Below are 25,411 nucleotides of genomic sequence, written 5' to 3'. Positions count from 1 at the left end.
CCGTATGAAATTCCATATGAATTTTTGGATAGCTTTCTCCATTTCTGCTCAAATCAACATTGAGGTTTTGACAGAGATTGCACTGAAAAAATGAATTGTAGATCACTTTGGGTAGTATTGACATTGTAACAATATTGTGTTCCAATTCATGAACCTAGGTTGTGTTTTCATTTATTTATTCCTTCTTTAATTTTTCAGCACTGTTTTGTAGATTTTATTGTACAAGTCTTTTTACCACCTTGTTAATTCATAAGTATTTTATTCTTTGTGATGCTATGTAAATGAAATTGTTTTCATCATTTCCTCTTCAGATTGCTCATTGCTACTTTATAGAAATGCAAATAACTTGTGTGTTGACTTTATCCTGCTATTTTGCTGGGGAATTTTTTTTATTATAAAGATGTGGGATACAATTCAGGGTTAGGTATACAAACATTGATTATGCAGGTACACTTGTTGATGAAATATGCCCCTCTCTCCCCTAACAGTTTCCCTCAACTGCTAGTCCCACCCTGACAGTTTCCCATTACTGCAAAATCCTTTCTTATAGTATTATAATTGTACAAGGTCCGCTTATGAGTGAGAACAAATGGTACTCTGTTCTTTGATTCTGTGATAGATCACTGAGTATGATTGACTCCAAATCTATCCAAGTTGCTGCGAAGTCCATGTATTTGTCTTTCTTTATGGCTGCATAATATTCCATTGTGTTTATGTACCACATTTTCTTTATCCAGTCTAGCTTCGATGGGCAACATGGTTGGTTCCAGGTTTTTGCTATTGTAAACAGTGCTGCAACAAACATACGTGTGCAGGTATCTTTTTGTAGAATGATTTGAGTTCCTCCGGGTAGATTCCCAATAGGGGAATTACTGGGTCATATGGAAGGTCAATTTCTAGTTCTTTCAGAAATTGCCACACTGTCTTCCAAAGAGGTTGCACTAGTTTGCACTCCCACTAGCATGTAGCATTCCTTTTTCTCCACATCCTCACCAGCGTCTGTTGTTGTTTGTTTTTTTAATGATGGCCATTCTTACTGGGGTTAGGTGGTATCTCAATGTGGTTTTGGTTTGCATTTCTCTGATGATGAATGAGGCTGAGCACTTTTTCATGTGTTTGTTGGCTGCCCGTATATCTTCCTCTGAGATGTGTCTATTCATGTCTTTTGCCCACTTTTTAAAGGGGCTGTTTGTTTTTGTCCCTTTGGTACATTTGAGTTCCTTGTAGATCCTAGATGTTAGACCTTTGTCAGATATACAGTTGGCAAATATTTTTTCCCATTCTGTGGGCTGTCTCCCTGCTCTCCTGTTGGTTTCTTTGGCTTTGCAGAAGCTCGTTAGTTTGATGAGGTCCCACTTGTCTATTTTATTTCTTAAGGTATTGGCCTTTAGGGTTCTGAATAGGAATTGGTTGCCAGTTCCAATTTCCCTAAGGGTGTCTCTTGCAGTTTCTAAGATTCTTATAGTTGGAGGTTTTACGTTTAGGTCTTTGATCCACTTAGAATTAATTTTTATGTATGTTGATAGGCAGGGGTCCTGTTTCGATCTTCTGCATGTGGTCAGCCAGTTTTCCCAGCACCATTTGCTGAATAGGTTCTCCTCTCCCCAGTAGTAGTTGTTGGAGGCTTTGTCAAAGATGAGTTGCCTGAGGAATTGAAACTTTACTTCTGGAATTGCTATCCTGTTCCATTGGTCTATGTGCCTGTTCTTGTACCAATACCAGGCTGTTTTGATTACTTATAACCTTATAGTAAAGTTTGAAGTCTGGAAGTGTGATATCTCCTGCTTTGTTTCTTTTGTTAAGTATTGTTTTGGCTATTTGTGGTCGTTTATGTTTCCACATGAATTTCTGTATTGTCATTTCCAGGTCTGAGAAGAATGATGCTTTTAACTTAATGAATATTGTGTTGAATCTGTAGATTGCCTTTGGTAGGATGGACATCTTAACAATGTTGATTCTTCCTATCCATGAGCATGGAATATTTTTCCATTTGTTTGTGTCTTCTTGGATTTCTTTAAGCAGTGTTTTGTAGTTCTCATTGTAAAGGTCTTTCACTTCTCTGTTTAGGAAGGTGCCGAGGTATTTCTTTCTTTCTTTTTTTTTTTTTTTTTTTTTGTGGTTATTGTGAATGGGATTGTGCTTTTTGGAATTTATTTTTAATGCTAAAAATATTAGTCTTCTATTAATTTACTTAAAAATAAAACAGGGCATATTCAAAGGATTAGTATAACAAAGCCATCCTCACTTTCTTTCATTTTTATAAGCTTTCTGTAGTGAGAAGAAAGGAGAGTAGGTATAGCTGTCAGTTTCAGGGTGAAGCTCTGGGAGTGTGTCACCAGGCTGCCATGGGGGGTCACAAGGCTAACCATCTGGTAGCAGCTATATCACTTCTAGAACATTTCTTTCATGAATTGTAATGTGTATGTAATGTCTGTGTAGGTAATTCTTTTCAGGGCTTTATGACTGACATTGTTCAGTCAAATAATTGGTTCTCTCTTTTGTCCCCAGGTTCTTCCCATTCCCCAGTTGAGTTAAATGGGGACAGTTGGGACAGAATTTTTTCTTTCTAACAGGAGTCCCAAAGGCCACCCTCCTTCCAGGAGAGGTGACAACCCAACTCATTTTTAGGAAAGCAAACTCAGAGCTCTGGGAAGGCAGGGGTGACATTCCTGTTCCAGGCAGCCAGGTTCATGTGTCATCTGAGGAGAAAACCATGCCAAGGCAGCATTCAGTTGATAAATAAGTAAAAATATGGAAAACCACAATGGGATAGTTTCAGTTCTCTTTGTAATAGGACCTTGGAGTGATACAATCTATGGGGACATTCCTAAGGCCACATACACAGAATCTGTAACACCACAAGCAGGTGACCATCCTCCTGCTTTGATGATGCAGGAGGAGCCAGGGAGTCAGTTCCTCACTTTCTGAGGATAGACATCATTTGCGGATTTAACCTTCAACACCACGGGATATTCCTCCTTTACATTATAAGAGTGTCACAAAACATCTTCTGTATTCTTTCGCATTAGGAATGCAGGAATGAGCCAGGCTCGGTGGCTCAGCCTGTAATCCCGCGCCTTGGGAGGCTGAGGTGAGTGAATTGCCTGAGCCCGCGGGTTTGAGACCTGCCTGGGCAACTTGGCGAGACCTCATCTCTACAATAAATCAAAAATTAGCCGGGTGTGGTAGCGCGTGCCTGTAGTTCCGGCTACTTGGAAGGCTGAGGCAGAAGGATCGCCGGAGCCCAGCAGGTCGAGGCTGCGGTGGCCAGGAGCGGCCACTGCACTCCAGTCTGTGGGCAACAGAGTGAGACTCCAACTCAAAAAAATAAAAAATAATAAAGAATGCAGGAATGTGGCTGCTGGTGTCCCATGCTTTTTGTTAATTATAAAACAAGCAGGATGTTCAGTGAGCCTTTTGCTTCGCTGGCCTGCTACCCATTTATGTGGGCAGTGTAATGACTTCGGTTGCTACCTCTAGGATTGCTTGTTTGTATGTGTGTGTGGTTTATTTTCACTGTTATTTTGGGAAATGTCAAACATGTTAAACGGTAGAGAGATTAGAAGAATGAACTCCTTCCTATGTACCTATCTCCCAGTGTTGACAGTGATCAACTCAGCCAATTTTGTTTCCTTGTTTTCCTTATCCATTCCTAACAACCCCCTCTGCTATTTTGAGGCAAATTCAAGACAACAAATAATTTCATCTGTAAATATTTCGGTAATTGTTCCTAAAAAATATGGACAAATCAAAAATATAATCACAATGCAGTTATCCTACCTAAAAAGTTAACAGTAATTCCCAAGTATCATCAACTATCCAGTCCAGTCAAGGTTTTCATTGCAGAACTACTTGTTTTAAGAAACTTTGCCAGGACTTTCTGGGCTTCACATGCTGTAGCAACTGGGGGAGGTCAGATGAAGATACACTCTCTCCATTATTCACTCCATTTCTCACCCACCACCTGACGCTTTTTTATAAAAAAAATTTTTATTGAAGCTCAAATGCAAACTAGAAATGCTTCTGAAAATGTCAAAACATTGCTCATGACTGCTTTCTCATTTCCACATGTACTTTGCAACTAGATGCCAAAAGAGGACAAAGAATGGCTGAATCTTTGCAACTACCCAAAGCTGAAGATAAGTTATCTTCATGGATATTGGTACAAACAGTGTTTCTTTTTCCCTTTTTCAGAAGAGATGACCTTGAAAGACAAACTTCTCTTATCTGGGGTAATCTGCCTCTTCTCATAAATTCTACACGGTTTCCCTGTATCCTAGTGATAATGGGAGGTGGAGTAAGAGGGCTTGGGAGGGATATTGAGAGCGCAGGGGCTCATAGGCCATGGACACCTTGGTCCAACCCTGCGTTAGGCCAGCAAGGGCTTTGCCTTTATTACTTGTTCATTTATCTCTTTATTTATTTCTGTGATAATTTGGGAGCAGGTGGTTACATTTTTTTAGCATTATTATTAGGTGTGTTTGGTATAAGAAAAACATACTCAATAAATGTAAGAGCTGCCTTAAAGTAATTCACAGATGAGTCTATATAAAGATGAGGTGTGTCTTGTGAGTAATTAGACCTTGGACAATTTGTTTTTTTTTTTAATCATATGCTATAAACCACCCTGCTATGGCTTAGTATGTAACTACATTTTACTCATTGGTTTTATTTTTTTCAGTCATAGTGTGCTGGAAATTGTCTATTTGAATCATGCAATGATAAGCAACCCTTAGCTCCTGTCCTCAAGTAGCTTATAGTCTAAGTGGGGGATGATAAGACAAGAACACAAGTAATAAGGCTCTAAGTTAAAATATGAGCAGCACCATGGGTCCTGTAAACAAAGTACTATATCTGTAAAAAAAATAGAGGCTATCTGGAGACTAGGCATGGGTTCACAGATGGAAAAGAAGGAGGAAGACTTGAGAGGTGAGAGAAGGTAGACTGTGGGGCTGAAGGTGTGGTCAAGGGAGGACAGATGTCCTCTAAATCTTCCTTTTTCTTATCCATGATATCCAGTCAGAAACTATCCTGTTTTTCTTCTTTTGGCAATATCTCTGGCATATCAGTTCTCTTCTTTATTCTTTCCATTTTTCTCCCAAACTGTTATGATGACCTCCTTGACCTGCTAGCCAACAGTAGAATGATTTTCCTTAAAAGCAAAAAACAAAACATAACTCTGATCATATAATCTCCTATTCCCACTCTGGCTCTTCATTGGCTACAGACTGTTATAATTCTCACAATCTGGATCAAATCTTCTCTTTCCTAACCACTAAACCCTTAATTCTAAGACATCTTTGGTGCAGGTAGACAGAATAATGACCTTCTCACCTTTTCTTAAATAATCTGGAGCCTTTCAGAATATGATTCTTGTGTCCTTAACTTGGAAGCCATTGCCACCTCTCACCACTCCTATATACTCTTCTGAAATCCCAGTGTTTCCCTGTACTGCTTACCTTTCCTCCCTCTCCAGTGGCTTCCATCGGTCCCTGCCAAACACACAGGCACCTCTTGTTTGCAATCCCCTCTCACACTCCTACATTGGCCTTCTTCTCTGTTCCCAGAACCTGCCAGATCTGTTTTTGCCTCAGAGCTGCTCTGTTGAATGTTCTCTGCCCCAAAGACTCTCTATAGATGACCTCATTATTTGGATCTCAATGCTGAGACCTTCCCTGACCACTCCGTCGAAAGCAGTCTCCTCATCACTTGGTTTCACATTGTTCATAAGATTCAGGGCCACTGTGAGGGTGTGCAGTACCTTTGCACTAATTACAAAATGATGTCCCATTTGGCTGATGCAGACCATCCACCCCTTCAAGCTGGGCCTCTGTGCTGTGAACAGATTTCAAACTTGTTCAGAGTAGCCTGGAGACTATTTGTCCCTAACTGAAATTATCTTGTTTATTTGCCTACATGTTCCTTGCCAATCTCCCCAACTAGTTGTGTAAGAGCAGAAATCCTTACCATTCAAAATGATTTATCCAGCACTTTATAGTGTCTTTTACTCCAGGACTTAGAGCAGTGGTCCCCAACCTTTTTGGCATCAAGGCCAGTTTTGTGGAAGACAATTATTCCCCTGACTTAGGGTCAGGGGGACGTGCAGTCAAACCTAACTGCTAATGTTAATCTGTATTTGCAGCTAATGTTAATCTGTATTTGCAGTTGCTCCCTAGTACAAGCATCAGTGCCTCAGCTCCACCTTAGGTCATCAGGCATTAGATTCTCATTAGGAGCATGCAACCTAGATCCCTTGCATGCACAGTTCATAATAGAGTTCATGCTCATATGAGAATCTAATGCCACTTCTGATCTGACAGCAGACAGAGCTCAGGCAGTAATGTGAGTGATGAGGAGCAGCTGTAAATATAGATGAAGCCTTGCTTGCTTGCTTGCCCGCTGTGCAGCTCACCTTCTGCTCACCTTCTGCTGTGCAGCTGGTTCCTAACAGGCCATGGACCAGTACTGATCCATGGCCCAGGGTTTGGGGCCCCCTTGCTTAGAGTACTGAAGGAATTCAAGCAATATTGGTAAAAATGAATTGATGAATTCTGTAATGTCTTGGATCCTGTTCCTATACTGCTTAGGTCTCAGAATATACATCTTTTAGAGTATTATCACATTGTGTTGTCCTTCTCTTTTCATTATCTTTCTCTTTCACTAGACCGTGAGATTTTCAAGTTCAGAGACAATGCCTTGTCAATCCTGTGTTGATTAGCACAGTATCTGATACACTATGGATATCCCACATATGAATTTGTTTATGTTAATGCCTATGTTTTTGAATCCCAATGAAAGGAAGAGAAGTGGTTTTGTTAGCATAAGGAAGCCTGAAGGAGAAGTGATTTTTCTGGGAAAAAAGATAAGCTCAATTTTGATTTTGAGATGTCAACTGAACATTCAGATGGAAACGTCCAGGAAGTGACTGGGGGTGTATAACTTGGGACAGCGGTTGGGGCAAAGTGGAAGCTGCTGCCATGAGTGAAGGTATTAATTAAGAAGGGAAAGATGCGATGCTGGTTGTAGGTCGCAGAATGGAAGCCTGATAGGAAGCAGAGCTCAGGCAGTAATGCAGATGATTGCAGACATTGTTTTATCTTTATGGTGTTTGAAAAAAAATCTCATATTTGTTGCTTACATTTAGAAATTAAATCTTCATGCAAATATCATAGAAGTTCCTCTGTCTGTGATTTCTGGTTCTTGAAGTAGCAGAAGGTCTGGGGACATAGTACTGGAGACTGGCTCCCCTGGTAGGGGCTTCATATACACTCACAGCACTGCTTCCTGTTACCTCCGCAGCAGTGCAGGCTTTCACATTTCTATAGATTGAGAAGCAAAAAGAACCGAAAGCAACACCTTGAGGAACATATCTAGTTAGAAGTTGTAGAAAAGGAAGAGAATCTGTGAAGGCTAAGAGGGCTGGCTGAAAGTAGGAGAAGAATATGGGGCAAGCAGAGTGCCAACAAACCAAGTGAGTGAAGAGTATCAGTAAGGAAACAGGGAGAAGACAGATGAAATAGGAGGTTCTCTCTGGGATTTATACCAGGAGTGGGGTGTAGGACACACACAGACTTAATTTTCTGTGATACTGCCTAATTGTTGGTGAGTTCTAATTCATGACATCAGCATGTTCACATTATCAGACTTTCTAAATTTTGTGATTCTGATTGGGTTAAAATGCCATCAGCTTGTTTTAGTTTGCTTTTCTCTGAGTAGTAATAAAGTTGTGCATCTCTTTCTTATGTTAGCTGTTAGGTTTCTCCATCTGTGAATTGTTTGACCCAGTGTTCCATTGGGTTACCTGTGTTTGTCTAGATGAGAATATAGCTTTTCACTTAACTCTATTATTTTATTCTTTTTCAGTTTCTACAAATTAAAATTAATATACCAAATCTATAACAAGGTGGTAATTATTTTCTGTTTTAATGCCTTTTTGGCTGTCTTCCTATTGCTGATTACAACTTAAAGCTATATTATTTATTTGTGGCTTACTTGTTACTGGTCAATCTCCTCCAATAGAGAAAATATGCTCGCTGAGGGTAGAGACCCTGTCTGCTTTATCTAATTGTTTTATCCCTGCTCTTTGGAGAATACCTGACATATCACAGGTGCTTGATAAAAAAACTACTGATTCTGTTCATCAATTGAATATTGAGCTACAAGTGTCAGGTAATGAGTTGTCCCTGAGGAGTCACAAGACAACATCACTGCCTTCAAAAGATCACTAGTCACCCTGGGAAGAAAAAATGATCAAAGAATTACAACAAACTGTGACATGTGCTAGTTCAACTAGAAACTTGTCTCAGTCAAAGGATTCAAGCCCTTCCAGGGAAAATTGCACTTACACAAAGATAAGAAAAATTAAGCAAGAGTTTTAAGGCAAGCAAACAAAGGGAAACAATAGTACACAATTTTAAACACTTTTATGAATCTCTTGCTCTTCCCATGTAAGGCAGATGGGAAATGAGCCCAAGAGTAATCCTCGTTGTTAGAGACAAGGTATACAAGGGAAGACTCTCCTCCAGGGACCTGGTGAAAATTCACCTGGAAGTCCGAGCTTCCACACCATCTCAGCAAGTTGCTTTTCTGGTTTTAGGATTATATTATTTAAAAAATCTTTGTCAGGGCCTGTTGAGCTCTCCACAAAGTAAACTCTTGGACAAAGATCTAAAGCTGAGTTTATTCAAAGCCCAGGCAATTGCCAGACACACCCATTAACTAAAGACAATTTTTCTCCCTTTGGCAATCATTTTTACAGGGCTCAATTGCAGACTGTTTCATTCCCATGGTTTTATTATAAAACATCAGTTCATGCAACATCAGATGCATCATTTACCACAGGAGATATTTTCAAGTCTGTGACATTCTCTTAGTGAGAAAGAAATAAGGGCCTATTTCAACTTCTCCAAGCTGGCTTTGCCATTGAGCTTAGGTACCCTTATTTGGTGTAAAATAGAGGACAAGCTGTAGTTCCCAAAGAGAGGAGAAATCAACTCCTTTGTCTGTGCCCCAGTGTCTCAGGCTTCTTATCTCCAGACTCGCAAGGGACTGAGGAACTTCCAAGCTGTGTTCTGCAGAGTCCAAGCGTTTCCTGGGGAGGTGGAGAAGGGTTTCGAGGGCTTTCATCTGTTTCCTGAGCCAATCCCCTCCCAAAAAGGATAGGAATCAACAGAGGTTGAAGCCTGTTTGTTGGGTACAATTGAACTGCTTGTCCGTTGGATAGAAGATGATAAACACTGTTTAATTCAACTATATTTCCATGAGCATTTCCTAGCATGAGAAAGGAATTTGTACCTGAGGGTTTTTGTTTGTTTGTTTTGCTTTTCTAAGAGAGATCTCAGATAAAACCGAAATTGGTCACCACTCTCTTCATTTCACTAGAGAGCAACCCTATGACCTCGCAGTACCTCATGACATGAACTACCACTGCAGGAATATCCCTTCATCTAACCACCAGATATGTACTGAGTTACTACTCTGTGCTGTAGAATCAACTGTCGATGTCATGCAAGCCTGGTCCTTAGTGAGCCCATTCTCCTAGTCCTTAGTGAGCCCTGATGACCTGAGGTGTTTATAGTATTAGTAGATCTGACACCAAGTGTATGGAAGGCGAGAGGAGGGGAGGACAGGGGATTCAGGTAGAGAAAGCAGCGTGTGCTAGTTCCAGAGACTAGAGGGAGCATGCTATGTTCAGGGAATGGTGAAAGGCTCAATATGGGGAGAGCCTGGAGCATGAAGGGGGATTTGGTGAAAGACAAATTTTCAACAAGAGACCTGCTCTAAGCTAGATGGTAGCTCTGATGTCACAAATGCCTCCCTGTTGTTTTCTTTTTTTTTATCAATATTTTAAATTATGGTTTTGTGGGGTACAGTTAAGGGTTAGGTGTACAATTACGTTTCATTCAGGCACCCTGTTGATCAGAGGTGTTTTCCCATCCCCAGACAGATATTTGCTACTGTTAATCCCATCCCCCTCCCCCCCATAGTTTCCCAGCCTGTTGTTTTCATGTGCATATATACTTGTGAAACTGTAAAATATACGTTCATGCTGTCCATGTGTACCCTGAGCCCAAAGCAAGTCTTCCAAACAGTAGGTAAAAGATGCTCGTGTGATTTGAGGCAGGTGCCACTTTTTCCTCTACAGTGTGATTAACAATTTTGGGTGGCAAACTGGTTTAATCATTTTTATATCACAATTGTAGTGCTAGTTGGTTCCATTCAAAATTGTTGATAGCTGGACAGAGTTGAGTATTAATTAGGCTTGATTGCAAAATTGTACAATTAGGTTTGATTACAAAATTGTTCTTTTTTTTTTTTTTTTTTTTGAGTTGAAGTCTCACTCTGTCGCCCAGACTGGAGTGCAGTGGCCATTCCCGGCTACCGCAGCCTCGACCTACTGGGCTCCAGTGATCCTTCCACCTCAGCCTTCCAAGTAGTCGGAATTACAGGCGCACGCTTCCACGCCCAGCTGATTTTTTGATTTATTGTAGAGATGAGATCTTGCTGCCCAGGCGAGCCTCGAACCCGCGGGCTCAGGCAATCCACTCACCTCAGCCTCCCAAAGGCGTGGGATTACAGGCTGAGCCACCGAGCCTGGCTACAAAATTGTTCTTAACCATGGGTGGGCATCAAATTGGGTGACTTTTACTCCTCAACCCCAATAAATCCAAGCCTTTATGAAATCTGTATATGTATATTTAGAAATAAGTCCCTTAGGCATCTATGATGCACATTCCTGGTTAAAATCTGCTCGTGCAGAACTCATCACTTGCATAGAATAGGAGATTTTCAAAATACTCTAGGTCAGTGGCCCCCAACCCCTGGTCCGTGGCCTGTTAGGAACCAGGCTGCACAGCAGGAGGTGAACAGTGAAGCTTCATCTGTATTTACAGCCCCTTCCCATTGCTCACATTATTGCCTGATCTCTGCCTTTTATCCTATTAGTAGTTGCATCTCATAGGAATGTGAGCTCTATTGTGAACTGCATATGCAAGGGATCTAGGTTTTGTGCTCCTTATGAGAATCTAATGCTTGATGATCTGAGGTGGTGATGTTATATATTTTATTATATATTGCAATGTAACAATAATAGAAATAAAGTGTACAGTAAATGTAATACTCTTGAATCATCCTGAAACCATGCCCCACCTCCCCACCCTCCACCATCCATGGAAAATTGTCTTCCACGAAACTGGTCCCTGATGCCAAAAAGGTTGGGAACTGGTGCTCTAGATTATATTTGGAACATATTTATACTCATTGTGACAACAGAGACAGAAGTCAGAACTCCAAGTATTTTAGTACATCCTATAACATGTGCTGGAAATGAACTTTTTGGTAATTTTCCATGGGATCCATAAAGTCAGGGCCAGCCATAATTATAATCAAGAAGGTAGTAGTAAATTTCCTCTCCAATTTTATTTCCTTTTAAATAGGAAAACATATGAATTATCTCCTTGTCTATTGGATATCCTTGGAAGATGTATGCTGCTGGCAAATTTGAGAAGGAGAAATTAGAGCTGGTAGTCTATCATTATTGACAAGTAACCAGACAAATGCAGGCATTGCTCGAATTGCATGAGGCAGTCTTATATGTACTGCTGGGGAAGACACTGCAGAAAGAACTTAGTCTGCTTCGGTTTGAGCTAAATCATAAATTAATGTATCAAGCAAACTTTTTTTTTAATTTTAAAAAAGAAGTAATTCACCAAGAAAAAAATAAAAAGAGGAGGATAAGTAGTACCACTGAGAATAAAGAGCCTTGGGCAGATTTGGGAGATTTAAGATGTGGAACTGACATCACTGGAAAGAGCTGGGTATGGGAGGGGGCCAGAGATGATGACTGGGAGTCTGTTTTGGACTGCTGGGTGGACATCAGCTGGCCACGTGATCCACTGGAAATAACGCAGCTGTAATTATAGAATAAGTCTCTCTACAAGGTAAACATAGTAAATCTTGTAACATTTATTATAATCTAGAATCATAGGATGCCATTTTTATCTTCATGATTTTGACCTTATTTTTGTTAAAGCAAAATTGGAAGTAAAAGAAAACCTGTACTGGGATTAGAAAATTTAGATGGGCTTCTGTCAGGAGATTTTTGTTTTTGCTTTGTGGTTTTAAAATAATCTTTAATGAAAAGTTTCAAATGTATCTAAAAATAGAATAGTAATGAAACCTCATGTATACCTTACTCATATTTCACAGTTATCATTTCTTACCCCAAATCTGGAAGATTCCTGGTTCCTTTCAGTGGGAATGGTATTTAGAGAGTAGGGTTGCTCATTGTTAGTAAGTTGGAAATACTTTTTCCAGTGTTTTTTAGGGAACATAGCTAGAAAATTTTTTTCTTTTAAAAAAAAATTGAATATACTGGGAATTCATGGTATATTTCTACTTTAAATTTAGCTTTTCTAGGCTTTCACTTAATGTTTTGATATTGTGTTTATATTTCTTAAATGCTAGAAATCTTAGTTTATAACACTATTAACTTAATTATGAATTTATTTTATCTAATTATATATGTGTTTGGTATGTGTGTGTAATTCATTACTATTATTGCTAACAATATGAGTACTTAAAAGTTTAAGATCTATTTGCTGGCTGTTTCTTTTTTTTTTTTTTGTCTTTAGGATATGACCCTTGAGGAGTGAACAAATCACTTGCCTTGAAATAACTTAAAATAAGTCTTATCTGTAAGGTTAAACCAAAAACTCAAGGCCCAGTTAAGTTCATTTGTTCTATTGTACATTTTATTTTTAAAAATGTTGGTTTATGTTTTATAATTATTTAAATACATTATTCTAAAGGCAAATTTATAATACAAGCTACATTCAGAGAGTCTGGCTTCTACCCATTTTGCTCATCTTATTTCTTCTTTCCTATTACATGGAACAATTTTAACTGAGTGTTTGGTTTGCTGACAAAAAGCCAAACCCTGTAAAATATTTAAATACATTTCTTTTGAGCCAAATATAAATTACTGTGGCCCAAGGTATAGTCTCAAAAGGTCCTAGAAACATCTTGAGGGGATAGATCAATGCTTACAAGTCATAGTTGGGTTTAAGGGATCTTTTAGCTGACAATTGGTTGAGAAAGAGCTGAAATCAGTAGAAAGGAATGTCTCAGTTGAGATAAGGGAGTTATTGAGATTAAGGTTCTTATTATACAGATGGAGTCTCATTGGTGGCAGTTCTTAAAGAGAATGGATGTCAAATGTCTTTTATTCAGACTATCAAGGTGTCGGACTCTCAGTAAATCTCTTCTGGATCCAGGAAGGTTTGGAAAGGGAAGGATTTAGCTATGTTATTGCAGATTCTCTACAGATGGAAATATTTTCCCACAAAAGATAGCTTTATGGGACTATTTCAAAAGATGTCAAAGAAATATGCTTTGGGGTAAAATATGTTTATTCTCTTTAGGGCCTGCTGCCATGTGATTCCACACCAGCATCAGGTTGGAATTTGGTATCTTATTGCCACAATCTGTTGTCAGTTTTATGATTTCTATTTTAATGTTAATGCTGGTCAGTTGTGCCTAAACTCCACAAGGGAGGGGGTATAACGAGATGTCCAACCTCTTTTTCTGTCATAGCCTGAAATTTAGTTTTCTAGGGTTATTTTGGCCCGAAGGGCGTCCATTCAGTTGGTTGGGGCAACTTAGAATATTATTTTGGTTTACAGTTTTTTCTTCATTTTTTTTTTTTTTGAGTTGAGTTCTCTCTCTGTCACCCAGGCTGGAGAGCAGTGGCACACTCCCAGCAACGACAACCTCAACCTGCTGGGTTCCAGGCAATCCTTTCACCTCAGCCTTCCAAGTAGCTGGAACTACAGGTGTGCGCCACCATGCCTGGCTAATTTTTTTGATTTATTGTGGAGATGAGGTCTTGCCAAGTTGCTCAGGCTGATCTTGAATCTGTGGGCTTAGGCAATTCTCTCACCTCGGCCTCTCAAAGTGCTCGGATTATAGGTGTGAGCCACCGGGCCTGGCCCATTTTTTTTTAAATGTTAGAAAATATGAATATATTCTCCCCCTTAGACATAAGACAGCATACTATACACACTCTTTTTATCATGTTCCAATATGGATGAATATTTATTTTTTCTTTTTTATTTTAAGGATGTGGGGTATAATTCAGGATTAGATATACAAGTGGTCATTGTACAGGTAAAGTTTGGGCCTTACTTTGGTCCCCACTTCACCTGGTTTGAGATCAGGTATCCTCACTGATGAAGTGTGCCCCCCCACCTTCCTCCCCTGGGAATTTCCCTTTACTGCCAATTCCTTTCTTATAGTATTATGAAAATTGTTCAGAGTCCACTTATGAGTGAGAACATGTGATACTCTGTTCTTTGTTTTTGTGATAGATCCCTGAGTATGATAGACTCTAAGCTGCGAAGTTTATAGTTTTGTCCTTCTCTATGGCTGAATAACATTCCATCAACTATACACACTCTTCTGCATCTGCTTATGTCTTCTTATACTATATCCCAAACTTTGCTCATAACAGTATATAGAAATATTCTTTATTCCCTTTTACCGTTGCATAGTATGCTGCTATGTAAATATACCATCGTTTATTATCAGTTCCCCTATTATTGGGTTGATTTCTGTTTTGTTTTTGTTTTTGTTTTTTTTTACCTTTCACTAGGAGATCTATTGCTAAATTCTAATCCATAGTGGTTTTATAATGTGTGCTCTTTGGATAGATTTTGAAGGATATCTGGTAAGACTTCAGGAAAAATATAGGGTTTTCTGATGAATTTTGAGAAGTCAATACAGGGATGTCTTTTTTGAGTAAGTTTTCTTAAAGCAATTATAGGCCTTAGATATCAAGCTTTTGGTCACTTTGTTTCCCAAATAGGAACACTTTCTGTTTTCCTAAACTTAGCATCTTTTAATTCTTGGATCTTTGTCCATTTTTACTGAACATTTCTTATGGGCAAAGGCATGTGCTAAATGCTGGTGGAACATGCAAGTGAATCCATAAAATTGCTACTCTCCACAAAATCACAATCCAGGTGGAGAGACAGACATATGACACCTGAGACAAGACAAATGGCTAAGTGATAAAATTGAACAAGCTCTTGAAGACATTGCAGAATGGAGTGGGGAGGGGGGTGTGGCCCTTAACCTGTGGTCTCTGGGGAGACCCTGGGTATAATGGCATTTGGACTGGCCTTGAGGAAAGGCATTTTTATCAGCGGTAACTATTGAAATAAGGTCTCAGATATGGGAGAGTGCAGGTTATTCAGGGGCCTTATTAGATCTGTGTGGCTGCTCCAGGAGTTTAAGAGATCCCTCCAATGTTTCACAAGACATACCTGTCTTTAAACTGCAAACCCTAAGCCTTGAATCTGTAATGTTCTGCTTTTGATTTTTTGTGGATAACTGCTTTATAGGTGTTTGAAACCCTTAGTGCTTTGGCTTGGATGATGAGCATCTGAAAGACACATGGCCTTGAGTATGACCCTCAATCACAAAACTCTCTATCAACTTTGATCTCATCATTTTACAATAGTGTATCAGCCTCTATGCGACTCAGAATGTGCCATGGGGTTTTGAATATGTAAACATAGAAGGAGAAAAGAGGAGAGGTCCCATGGTTGGGGTCGTGAGTTGATAAGAGGTTTCCAGGGTTTTTGTGACAAATGAGGTGTGTGGTTGGGGGAGGGGATGGGCTGAGCGGTCTAGCTTTCATTGGTTTCCTTTCTTTCTCTTTCTGATGTGCTAGTGACTTTCTCTGAATGTAAAGAATTAAGTGCTTTTTGGTTTTTAAAAAAATTTTGTTTGAACATTAAGCTAAACTCTAAATTGTATATAATAGCTCATGGACTGTTAAAGTATAAATTGACACCTCAAGAATTGTCTTTTCATTTATAGCTGAAGAAACTGAACCTCAGAGAGGTTTTTACATTTTGCCTGGGGTCTCACATCTTGTAGGTAGAAGAACTCAGAGAAAAACCCAGGTCTTCCTCCCTTCCTCCTTTGTCTGAGCAATTTGATGCGCATTTTACCAGAGAGTGATGAAGTCATTTCTAATGGATATGTGGATTTGTGATGAACACACAAATCAACATTCAGAAGCCTGTTTTGACTTTCTTTTTATTAGTCTTAAGTATGGCATAATGACCAAGGAAAATAAATCTTCAGGTTCCAAACTTGACAAAATGTCCTTCAGTTCCGTTTTTTTAGTTTACAAGGACACATTTTCATTTTATTGCAAATTGAACAGAAGCAGTTTAACTATACAGCCAGCAGTTTAGCAAGACTGCTTTAAGTTTCAAACCTCTCTAGATTTTATCTTGAGTGAATTTAAGGATGTGTGTATAACTAGTTTCAATAGTGTGTTCCAACTGTCTCTGAATGCACTATGGACAGCTCCCAGGTGGTCTCAAACTATAAATTTATGCACTATGTATGATCTCCTTTTTAGGACCAGATCTTTATGGAAAATGTAGGTGCAGTGAAGCAGCTCTGCAAACTAACTAACAACCTTGAAGAAAGAATAGAAGAGTTAGAAATATGGAACAGAAAGCTGGCCAGGCTAAAGAGGCTCAGTAGCTGGAAGTCCTCAGTCAGTGAAGCAAGCTCAATCAGGTATGTCTAGGACTGCTCTGGGGGAAAGGAGAGAGTGGGTTCTTCTGAAACTAGATAGATCTAAATCATCTCTTTGATCAAAGAGAAATCATTACTTTCTGATGAAAGTCCCTATTTTTCTTTCAGAGTATTTTGGCACATAATTGCCTTATAGGATAATTTTCTTATTTTTTCTGTTTTTACTTTAAAAATGAAACAAAATATGGGGTCGCTACCTGTTTAACAGCAGTTTATACAGAAAATGCTAAATTTTAGCAAAAGGGTGCCTTCTCCTTTCATGAGGAGAGATGGTCATTTATAAATTTAGAAAATCATGCTTGGTCTTCAGAGGAAAAAAACTTATTATTATTTTTTATTGCTTAAGGAGATAAATGCACATTTCCTGGGGTCCAGTTTTGAGCAAAAGAGAAATGTAATGTTTAATGCATTCATCTATGCTTACTAAAGCTGTTTTTTCCACAAAAAGGAATGCTCAATTTCCTTGACTTGGCCTTTTTCAAATTGTCTCTGTGTTATAAAAGAAAGTCATGCTGCTGTGTTTGTGACATTCTGAGCCTTCATAATATAGCTTCTAGAGAAGTATTTGAATATTAACCAATTTTCTCTCTCTTTTAAAGCAAATTTAGCAGAGCTGTTAGTGCATCTTCTCCAAGGAGGACCGTTCACAAAAAACCCAACAAGGTAAATAGACAAGTTTATAATGAAAAGAGGTGATATTTAAAAAAAATTTTCAGAGAAATTGATCAAGAATTTTTTTCTCATTTATTTGTTGATAGATTCCCTAGCTTGTATCCTTATACATGACAGGTGTTTAAATATTAACTCTTTAATAAGTACTAACTGGCCTTTTAAAGAGCAGAAGTTTAGAGAAATGAGTAAGAAATTTCAGAATTATTATCCACAAGTTTGTGTTTATAATTGGCCCCATCCGGTGAAATTCATCAAGTTTCACAGACGAGGGGGACCCAAAAAACCCAGAATTATCTTTTGGAGGGTGGGCCCCTTGTAGTACAGGCTTCCTCCAATAGGTAAGTGTTCTAGGAACCTTTTGGCATCAGTGTACCAGCTAGTGTTGCCATGAGAGGCCGCATTCGACTTCAGCGAATTTTTTTTTTCTTGAGATTCTTTCAAAGCATTTGCCCATTTCATGATGGGTGATTTAGGAGCACACCTGCCCACACCACACTGAGTGTTCAGCAGTTTAGACCAAAACCAGCACACGCCCCCATGTCCCATCCTCCCTATTCCCCTCGTCTTGTCCCGAGTGACATTTTTTATTGAGCTGGATGAGAAAAATCCTTAAAGGAAAACATTTTGCTAATGTGGAAGAGGTGAAACAAAAAACAGCAGAAACACTAAAAGGCATCAAAATTGACGAGTTTCAAAAACTGTTTTGAGCAGTGGAAAAAGCATCTTGATAGGTGTGTTGCATCAAACAGAGAGTACTTTGAAGGTGACTGAAGTTTAAGCATGTAAGAATCAACACACAATGTTTTATAAACAAATTCCGAGTTTTTTTGGTCCCCCCTCAGAAGTTCCTGAAGGGTCTTCGGTTAAGCCTCAAGTCCCTCTTTGCCCTTTGATATTTCATACTAAAAATGCAAACGGGACATAGGTATTCACTTGCTTGCAAAGGTTAAAATTTGATGGTTTTATTAATGGACAGAGACAGCTTTCATTAAGTAGGATAACATTTATAGTAAAAACTGAAGGGTAGTCATTTATTAACGTGAAGGACACCCTCTCCATCATTGAGAAGGTTCAGTGAGGGAGATGCTGCAATATGCCCTTCGTAACTGCCCTTTGTAAATAGCTGTAAGACTCAGTTTGTGCCCTCAGATCCACCAGTGGCTCAGAGGTGACCCTTCCCAGGGGAAGATATTCATGACCTTAATTGATACCAATTAAAGGCCAACTTGATGTTTGGGCCACTGCCTCAGTTTACCCTCTATACAACTCATGCTATGCTGCATTGACCTATTTAAAAAGGGTCCAGAAAGAGTTCAAAATTTTTCTGCTAAAAACTAGGAAAGTAGAACTGCTGACAAGCTTCTTAGTGTACTGACACACATAAATACATGGACAAATATACCATGTAGAAGTGTTCTTGGGCAAGTTAGTCATATTGGGAAATAGAGATATGGGATCTACTTTACAAAGATTGCTGATAAGACTAAATGAGCTAAAGCTTTTAGCACAGTGCCCAGCATATAAGTTACTCAATAAACAAAAAACACAAAACATATGGCATGGGGAAGGTACCCTTTGGATTAACCAGTCCACAACGGGATGGAGGGCATGATATCTACAGCCATGACAGCCCTATTAGGTACCATTTGGTCACCTGCAATCGCTGTATCTTGCACCCCAAAATTCTATTTATTCTACGGTTATAGGGGAATATTAACTAGAATGTATGGTTTGTTAGTGAGGCCCCCATGATTACCTTCCTCACGCTTGTGTCCCCAGGGACTAGCACATAGTAGGCACTCAAGAAATATTTGTTAAATAAATACACGAGTAGAGAGCCTAGTCCTAAAACACTCCTTGCCGTCTCACAATTTAAATAAAAAACATGAAGTGGTTCTGTGTCTTGGGAGTGTGGGTGGGGTGTAAGTTGGGCTGTGGACACAGGGCTGGGTACTTCTACAGGCATTAGAGAGCACCATTCAACTCAGAGGCTTCTTGCTTTCACTGTAGGGGGGCTGTGGGAGGCAGACAGAATCTAGTCAGATGTGGTCTCTTCTCCTAAGGAATTACAACGTAGCCGGGGATGCTTGGAAGAGAATAAGAACATTTGCACCTGGATGTGATAGATGCTGCAGAGGTTCAAAGTGTCAGGAGTCTTGTGAAAGTCAAGCCTTCAAGGGGGAGTAAGTTTTGGCCTGCCAATAGCGGATCTTTAGCAGAGGTTTCAGGGCTCAACAAAGCTCTGGCAGCTGCAGCTGGCTTCCTTGAAGGATTAGCTGGGAGCAGATTAGGGAAGACAGTGGAAGACAAGGCTGAAACTAAAGGTCAGACTCTCATTTCCTGGACCACCAGGCTGAGGAGTTCATTTGACAAGCCATAAAGACTTTTTGAATCATCATCATCATCATCTTTAAGTTGTATAGTTTCCTTTTTTTTTAAACAGACAAAAAAGGAGGCAGCGTAGCATTGTGGTTAAGAGCATAGATTCTGGAGCCACCCCCCCCCTTTTAATTCAGAAATGGTCAGGCTCTGATTTCCTGGACCACCAGGCTAAGAATTTTATTTGATAAGCCATGAAGACCTTTTGAATAATGATAATAAAAATAGTCTCTAAGTTGTATAGTTTCCTTTTCTTTCTTTCTTTCTTTCTTTCTTTCTTTCTTTCTTTCTTTCTTTCTTTCTTTCTTTCTTTCTTTCTTTCTTTCTTTTTCTTTCTTTCTTTCTTTCTCTCTCTCTCTCTCTCTCTTTCTTTCTTTCTTTCTTTTTTCTTCTTCTTCTACCTCTCCCCCCTCTTCTTCTTCTTCTTCTTTTCAGTCAAAATCTCATTCTGTCTCCCAGACTAGAGTGCAGTGGCACAATCACAGCTACCACAACCTTGACCTGCTGAACTCAGGCCATCCTTCTGTTCCAGCCTTCCAAGTAGCTGGAACTACAGGCTTGTACCACTATGCCCGGCTAATTTTTTTTTTTTAAATTATTGCTTATTGTAGAGACAAGGTCTCACCAAGTTGCCGAGGCTGGTCTCAAACTCCTTGGCTCAGGAAATCCTTTTTCCTTGGCCTCCCAAAGTGCTGAGAATATAGGCAAGAGCCACTGCGCCTGGCTTCTTTTTTTACTGACAGAAAAAAGGAGGCAACGTAGCATCGTGGTTAAGAGCATAGATATGGAACCAAAAATATTTTCTTTGTATTCAAATTCTGGCTCTGTGATTTACTAGCTCTGTGTTCTTGAGTGAGAAACTTAGCCATTCTGTGCCTCCTTTTTCTTATCTTTAAAATGGGGATGAAAAAGTACTTGCCTCATAGGGTTATTGAAGATTGTTGTGGGGATTAAATAAATTAATATATGCAAAGCACTCATGAGAATGTGGCACATAAAGAATGCAGGATAATAGCTGGTTAATAAGTCCAGGGAGCTTGATAAAGTACAAATAAGGGAAGTGTTTTGCTCACCCTATGCAGTCTTGGTGGGAGATCTCAGCCCTTTCTGTGAGGGCGACTTTTCCTTCCATGCCACCATCAACCTTCCAGGTTCCTTGGAGCCTCCATGGGTCACTTGGTCATTGAAATGCTTATGTGTGGGTGAGGAGTGGCTCTCTGGGGTTGGGCGGAGTGATAATGAGCCAAGTGCCTGCTGTGGCAGTTGGTGGGCCTCCACAGATGGTCAGAAGCCTGACTGGATCCTGGCTCGACTTTCACACAGCTTCCCAGTGCTGGCCAAGATGGTGCTCATTCTGAAGGAATATTGAGGTCTCCTGATCTAGCTCTCATCCAATCAATAGGGTTTCTTTTCCTTCACTCTATTTCTCCATTTCCAGAGGTAGGCAGGTGATTCTTGCTATAATGCAGAAGTCAGGGTGAGGTTGGGAAGGTTCTCAGGGTTCAAGTAAGAATTCACTGAGTATTTGGAGGCAGAGAGGGAGAGGGAAAGAATGAACATGAATAAACAATTTTTATTATCTTACCTCTTACAGATTTTCAGCCCCTGCTCTACCCCAAATAAACCCTATTGAATTGGAATTTTCCAGGGCATTTAAGTTGTTAGCAAGTTCTGTAGTAATTCTACTTACACCTGAATTTGAGAACTATTACACTGTTAATTGAATCCATCCAATAACTCTGAAAATAAGGCAGGTATTATTTTATTATTTCTATTTTATTGGTAAAGAAAATGAGGATCAACAGGGCATGGTGGCTATGCCTGTAATTCCAGCACTTTGGGAGATGGAAGTGAGGCTATTGACTGAACCCAGGGGTTGGAGACCAGCCTGGGCAAATTGGCGAGACCTCATCTCTACAATAAATCAAAAAAATTAGCTGGGTGTGGTGGCACACAACTGTAGTTCCAGCTACTTGGAAGGCCAAGGTGGATGGATCGCCTGAGCCCAGCAGTAACTGTGAGCATATCACTGTACTCCAGCCTGAACAACAGAGTGAGACTCCAACTCAAAAAAAAAAAAAAGAAAGAAAAAAGGAAAATGAGAATCAATGGCATTTAGATAACTTTAGGACTCAACTCCAAGTCTGACTCCAAGTCCTAGTCCATTTCCCTATATTTTGAGCAAAAGCATGAAGACCTAAACTAACCCAGCAGCTGCTAGGGGGGTTGGTCGGAGACTAATACTATTCTGAAACTAATACTATTTAATTCCAGTACATTTAACAAATTTCATTGAGTTTTTGTCTTGTATAGCCACAATTAGGACATCCTCAGCCCCTCAATATTACATTGAAGAGCATTTTCTTTAGTTAGATAACCACCCCAAATAGTTAAGCCAAAGACCAATTTTAAGCTATTTCTTAATTACCACTATATTCTAACACCCATTTGGACCAAAAGCATGCTACTATCTTATAACCCCAGAAGAAAGCAAACATAATACTTCCTATCGCATTAGTAGGAAGTTCATAGTCAAGGCACATCTTATTTAAGTGAGCAACAAACCTCCCCATATGCAAGGTTGATGCCAGTGTGTATCAGTCCTAAAGATTTGTCTTCGCTCACTTCCTAGAGACTGTAATTCACTCATTTTTATATTTCCTAGACTGTTGCACAGCCTAGTGCTCAATAAATATTTGTTGAATGAATATAAGAATAAATAAGACTCAGGCTCAGAGCGGTCCTTATAAATAGGTGGAATCATTGGATACCAATATTATAATTTACGGACTGTTTAGCGTGCTTTCCTGCCACAAAAATCTTTTCCATCGTTTGTCATGATACCGGAATAAATCTGGGATTTATTACTCCATATCTTGAAGACCTTTTGGTTTTCATAAGTAACCTGCTAAAAGAGAGGGACTTCTGGGCTCTGACAGCATCTTATCTCATATCATCTTCTTGTAAAACTGCAGGAATAAGTGCCAAATGAATGGCAGAGACCGTTGTCCTGCAGGATGTCGGGGGGAAAGAGAGGCTACTGTAAAGGTCAAGGAAAGGGAGGGGCATGAGGTAGGTTTTAAAAGAGCTTTATGTACCAGAGGCAGAGTGGAGGAAGGAGGTGAATATTAAAGCAAGCACTTGAACCATCCCAAGGAAGCAGCAAAGATCCCCCTCTGGGAGCAATCCTTCTCAGTTATCATTGCCAATTTACCACTGCTCGTTACTGAATCCTTTTATAGGTTTATTTTTCAGGAAAAAGACAGTCGTGTCCTAACTGGCTTTTCCAGACCTTGGTTATAACTCTAATTGCTGTGATGGCATTTTGGTAAGAAAAATTTCAATGTTCTGCTATGTCGAACTCTTTTTTTTTCTTTCCCCCTTTCTTTTCTCACATATGAAATGGAGACTGAGTTTCTGTTTACTTTCAAGACAAGAAGCCCTTTAAGCAAAGCACTGACCTTTGATAGCATAGAGGTGAGGGAACCTTTTTGAAACTCACATTGTTAGGAAAATAAAGCACAGGCTTTCTGCACTTAAATGTGAGTGGAAGGATTATTTTCTTTTTTCAATCAACTGCTGTGTTTTAGCGGTAAACTGTGCCTTTTGTGTGTGTGTGTGCGCACGCGCGCGCGTGTGTGCACACGCGCACATGCGTACGTGTATCTCTTTTTTAGCTTTGCAGACAACTTCATCAAATTCTTTGTTTTCATCTCTGTCTACTTAGGGGAAAGAAGTGATACAATTCACTCTCCCTTGGTCACTCATATTTATTAGGATTCTTTTGGATTCTTCAGTGAAGACTTTACCCCAAAGGGACATCAGTAAGATGAAATTGTAGCCAAATCTACTAAGCAGCTAAACCAAATAAATACAGTAAAGACAACAGTATTTGCTAGGCAGATTAGGCAACTTTTGACACCATCCCTCCACTGCAGAGACGAGAGTAATTCCTTGCGGGGATGTAGGGCCCTTTCTCAGGCTTCTGGTCTTCAGTCTCCTGCTGCTGTTGTCATGCCCCCTCCCTGGCCTTTGAGCCCTGGTCATCTTGCCTGTGTTTTCTTGCCTGTCTTCTCTAGGCCTCTGAATGCACCTTTCTTGTTCTTAGTCTGATTATTCACATGGTGAATAGGGTATTTATCCATTCCTCAAAAAATGCTTTGTTAGCATGTGAAAGGATTGGCTTCTGGCCTTGTCTTAGGGGAGACAATCAACTTCAGGGACAAAGCAAGTTGCGGTCCCAAGGTACTTCCAGTTCCCTGATCTAAAGCAGCTTCCTAGCTACGATAGACAGTGTAGGTCTCTCCATGCCTTTCTCTCCCCTTAGCACTTTCGCTTTTGACTTGCTACTGCTCATCATAGGGAGCTACCCAAGTATTTGGCACCACTACGCAGAAATCCCATTAGAAGGCTTTGCACTTTTCTCAGTCTCCTAAGTGTGACTGTATTCTCCTGCTGGGATTCCCAACTCAGGGGAGGGTAAGCCTCTACCTTTAGCAGACGTTCTTAGCATTCTCTGGAGACATGATTCCCAGTTCAGTGGAAAAGTTATAGGAAGATTAATTGTTATAGGAAGATTAATTGTAAGGTAAAGATACTGCTTTAAAATATGCTTATCAGTTCTTATGATTTTCAATATTGTGAACCGCTAAGACCATAAGTGGAAGGTATTAGGCTTATTATCTTGTTTCTGATAATAAGCCTAATACCTGGGAAGGGTTAAAACCAGGGTTTTTCCCTGTAGAAGGGAGCAGATGTCCATTTCATTCTATGGTCCTAGAAGTTCTCTGGGCCATGCATTGAGGCAGATGCCGGTGTTAAAAGACAAAAACCTAAGACATTAAATTCAACAGAGTCTAATTAAGCAAAGAATGATTCACCAATCATTCCAGATTCACGTCTTGCAAAATGGAGTAGACTCAGAGAAACTCCAGTGTAATCTGTTGTGGAAGATTTATGGATAGAAAAAGGAAAATGATATACATTGGGGTACAGAAAATGGAAGTAGGGTACAGAAACAGCCAGATTTATTACAGCATAGTGTTTGCCTTATTTGAACCAAGTTTGAGTAGTTGGCCACTTTTGATTGGCCAAAACTCAGCGATTGGCACAAGAGTAGGTTACAGTCTGTTTACACATCCATCTAGGTTACAGAGCACCATGTGAAATATCCATTCCTCAAAAAAATGCTTTGCTAGAAACCTCTAAGTTGAACCCAAAGTATGCAAGAATTAGCCTAAAATGCTTTGAGCTAAATTTAATTTAACACCAGAAACCAGTCAGAAAGAGTATTTAAGGGTTAGAGGTAGGAGATGGAAAGTGGGAGAAATGGGAGGACAAAGAAGGGGAGACTGGACCAGGCTTTTCCCAGATAGGAGTGTGACTACTGGTCAGTGACCAGTTGCTGCTGAGAAGACTTTGAAATCTGTTCTTTATGAGTGGAATTCAAATATGTGGCACATTTCTTTGTGTTTACTTAATGGTGGTAAATCAGCCACCTCTGATGGGGAACAAAATAATGAGGAGTCAAGTTTGAATAACCAGGTGTGAATTCAAGCTGGCAAGAAGTCAATCAGGGAAACCTGTTTCAGGCTCCACACAAAATGGAGCTGTACAACCATCAGCAGACTTTTTTGTGTAACTCGTGAAAGAGTTCCAAAGACAGCCCCGAAGAGGAGAATGCTAAGTATTTAATTATATGAGCATTGTTAGGAAGAGCTTTCCAAAGCTCAGAACTTTTAGG

At 39.7% G+C, this 25,411-nt stretch overlaps 1 protein-coding gene across 1 annotated transcript in view; it reads left to right on the top strand.

The window, feature by feature from the left end:
* MYRFL (myelin regulatory factor-like) overlaps positions 1-25,411 on the top strand; it is a 144,666-nt gene that overhangs the window by 102,089 nt on the left and 17,166 nt on the right. Inside the window, exons 16-18 of the mRNA XM_008066631.1 lie at positions 16,436-16,599; positions 17,217-17,280; positions 22,911-22,996. Coding sequence (XP_008064822.1) covers positions 16,436-16,599; positions 17,217-17,280; positions 22,911-22,996 — 314 coding nt within the window. The remainder of the gene's footprint in view (positions 1-16,435; positions 16,600-17,216; positions 17,281-22,910; positions 22,997-25,411) is intronic.

The sequence above is a fragment of the Carlito syrichta genome, unplaced genomic scaffold (genome assembly GCF_000164805.1).
Source record: "Carlito syrichta isolate Samal-C Ts95f unplaced genomic scaffold, Tarsius_syrichta-2.0.1 Scaffold309041, whole genome shotgun sequence".
In the NCBI taxonomy this organism is placed as follows: domain Eukaryota; kingdom Metazoa; phylum Chordata; class Mammalia; order Primates; family Tarsiidae; genus Carlito; species Carlito syrichta.
The sequence above is the reverse complement of the archived record's forward strand: the minus strand, read 5'-3'. Positions and strand labels throughout refer to the sequence as shown.